We start from the raw sequence: 2,145 nt of genomic DNA, 5'->3' as shown, positions 1-2,145 counted from the left end.
CCACCTCGCGCCCCTCCCCGCCGGCGCCTCGCGGCCCCCTCCCCCTCGCGAGCGCTCAGTCGCTCTGCCGCCGTTCTGTGGCTCGGAAGGAGTTGGCGTGGCGCAGCGTGGCGCGTTTGCACCGCAGGGAGCCGGCTGAGGGCGTCCTCGTCGTCCTGGTCCTGGTGATGTCCTGGTGATCGCTCCGCTGCCAGAGGTGCGTCTGGCTGCGATTACTAGGGTTGGGGGAGGGGGGGGGGGTGCCCCGCAGCCGCGGGGTGCTGCTGAGTGCGCCGAGTGAGGCCACCAAACGCCATGGGGGGGGCATGTTGCAACAGGGGGGGGGGGGGGGGGGGGCTCCCAAGTCGCGACTCTTCGAATCACCCACACTGCGCGGGGAGGGGCGACTATGTCTCTGCAAGTGTTACCCTGGGCCCAGTCAATGCCACTCGAAACGCATGACGCTTTGCACATTCTGTTACAAAGCGAGGCTCCTACATGCGGGCGTAGCCGTGCCGGGATGATCCGTGTAGGTGCTTGGGTCTGAATCGGCGCCGTGGCTGAAGGGAGTGCAGAGGCGAACCCGCAACGCTGTGGCGCGTGCGCACTTGGTATCCTACGCATTGTTTCAATGGGAGACGAGGCACGCTTACCTGAGGCACGAATGGGTGGCTTCAACAAAAGTGCTGACGCGTGTCCTTGTGTGTAGCGACTGACACCTTTTAATAAGGCAGTCAGCAAAACTGCCTATGCCCCCCACTTTTTTTTCGTCGCTCGCGGCTGTAGCTGTGGCTCGTATGTCCGTACTTTGTTTGTAACCTGCTTCTTCTCTCTTGTTGCAGGCACAGGCACACCCTCCCGGTTGGTGTCTGACTGAGCGTGTGAGCCGCTCGACCCTTACTCGCACACACAACTCCCCCTCACACACACAGCCATGTCTGTCGACAAGGAAGAGCTGGTCCAGAGGGCGAAGCTGGCCGAGCAGGCCGAGCGCTACGACGACATGGCGGCCGCCATGAAGGCCGTGACGGAGACCGGCGTCGAGCTGTCCAACGAGGAGCGCAACCTGCTGTCCGTGGCGTACAAGAACGTGGTCGGCGCCCGGAGGTCGTCCTGGAGGGTCATCTCCAGCATCGAGCAGAAGACGGAGGGCTCCGAGCGGAAGCAGCAGATGGCCAAGGAGTACAGAGAGAAGGTCGAGAAGGAGCTGAGGGAGATCTGCTACGACGTCCTGGTGAGTAGTGCTGCTGGGAGGCGTGGTAGTGTGGTGCTCGCAAGTACGTACCTCTGCACGTTGGACCCCATTGAATGAATGGTGGGCCGTGTCCTTAAACTTTTTTTGTGTGTGATGTGGGTAGGGGAGTGGGGGGCAAGTGTGACCCACATCAGGAGGTGGAGGGGGAGCCGTATTGGTTCCGGTTCCGCTCCACTTGCGCCGCGGGGCTGCGTCCGCGCCGCCGCGCCGGTGCGTGCATGAGTGCCTGAGTCCCTGCGGCCGCGACCCTTCCTCCTTCCGGTGCCGCGATAGTGACCCGCGGGGGGTCGCGCCCACAGGCTCGCGGACGTGGCGCGCCACGTGGTGCTGCCGCTGCTGCTGCTGGCGGGGCGTGGGCGTGCTGCCGAGGGCTGGCGGGCACCTGCACGCCGCGGGGAGGAGGGGGGGCCCGCGAGCACGTGGCGTCCGCGACGGGCCGCCGTTCGACCCGCGCGCCGCGCCACGCCCTTCTGCGCCCATGCCCGGATAAGGGAATCGAATGCAAAGTGGCGGCGGTGCTGCCAGCCGTCGTGGCGCGCCCCGCCCCGCCCCGCCACACCACTCCGTGACGAGGCAGGGGGAGGGTGGAATGACCGGCAGTGCGTCACCACACCGCCACCGCCGCCTTCGTCATCCTGGTGTTGTCGGCCTGCACGCCGAGACATGTTGCCACGGGGCGGCCGGGCCGGCGCGTTCACCACGACGAACTCTTGACGGCGGCGTGGCGTCGTCGTTGGATGGCCCGATTGAGCGCTGCCGCCGTCCGTCGACGTCGCTGCGGATGCCGCGCTCGCTCCGCTCCTCCCCTGCCCTCGCCTGCGTCGTGTCCCCGCCGAGCAACAAGTCGGCGCTAGGGCGGCCGAGTGTCGCGCGCGGCCCGCGGCGTGGCGGCTAGAGACGCGGGGCTCATC

General features: G+C 66.9%; 1 protein-coding gene across 4 annotated transcripts in view; it reads left to right on the top strand.

Annotated features, from left to right (window-relative positions):
• Positions 1-2,145, top strand: part of LOC113202324 (14-3-3 protein zeta) — a 175,135-nt gene that overhangs the window by 154,439 nt on the left and 18,551 nt on the right. For 3 of the 4 annotated variants that reach the window (XM_052271235.1, XM_026416499.2, XM_026416497.2), the window contains exon 2: positions 822-1,213. In XM_052271235.1, the coding sequence (XP_052127195.1) occupies positions 914-1,213 (300 nt within the window). In that variant the 5' untranslated portion in view covers positions 822-913. Of the gene's footprint in view, positions 1-58; positions 197-821; positions 1,214-2,145 lie in introns of those variants that run through there. The other variant, XM_026416498.2, reaches the window with a different exon arrangement.

The sequence above is a fragment of the Frankliniella occidentalis genome, unplaced genomic scaffold (genome assembly GCF_000697945.3).
Source record: "Frankliniella occidentalis isolate FOCC.00 unplaced genomic scaffold, Focc_3.1 Scaffold155, whole genome shotgun sequence".
Lineage (NCBI taxonomy): Eukaryota > Metazoa > Arthropoda > Insecta > Thysanoptera > Thripidae > Frankliniella > Frankliniella occidentalis.
The sequence above is the reverse complement of the archived record's forward strand: the minus strand, read 5'-3'. Positions and strand labels throughout refer to the sequence as shown.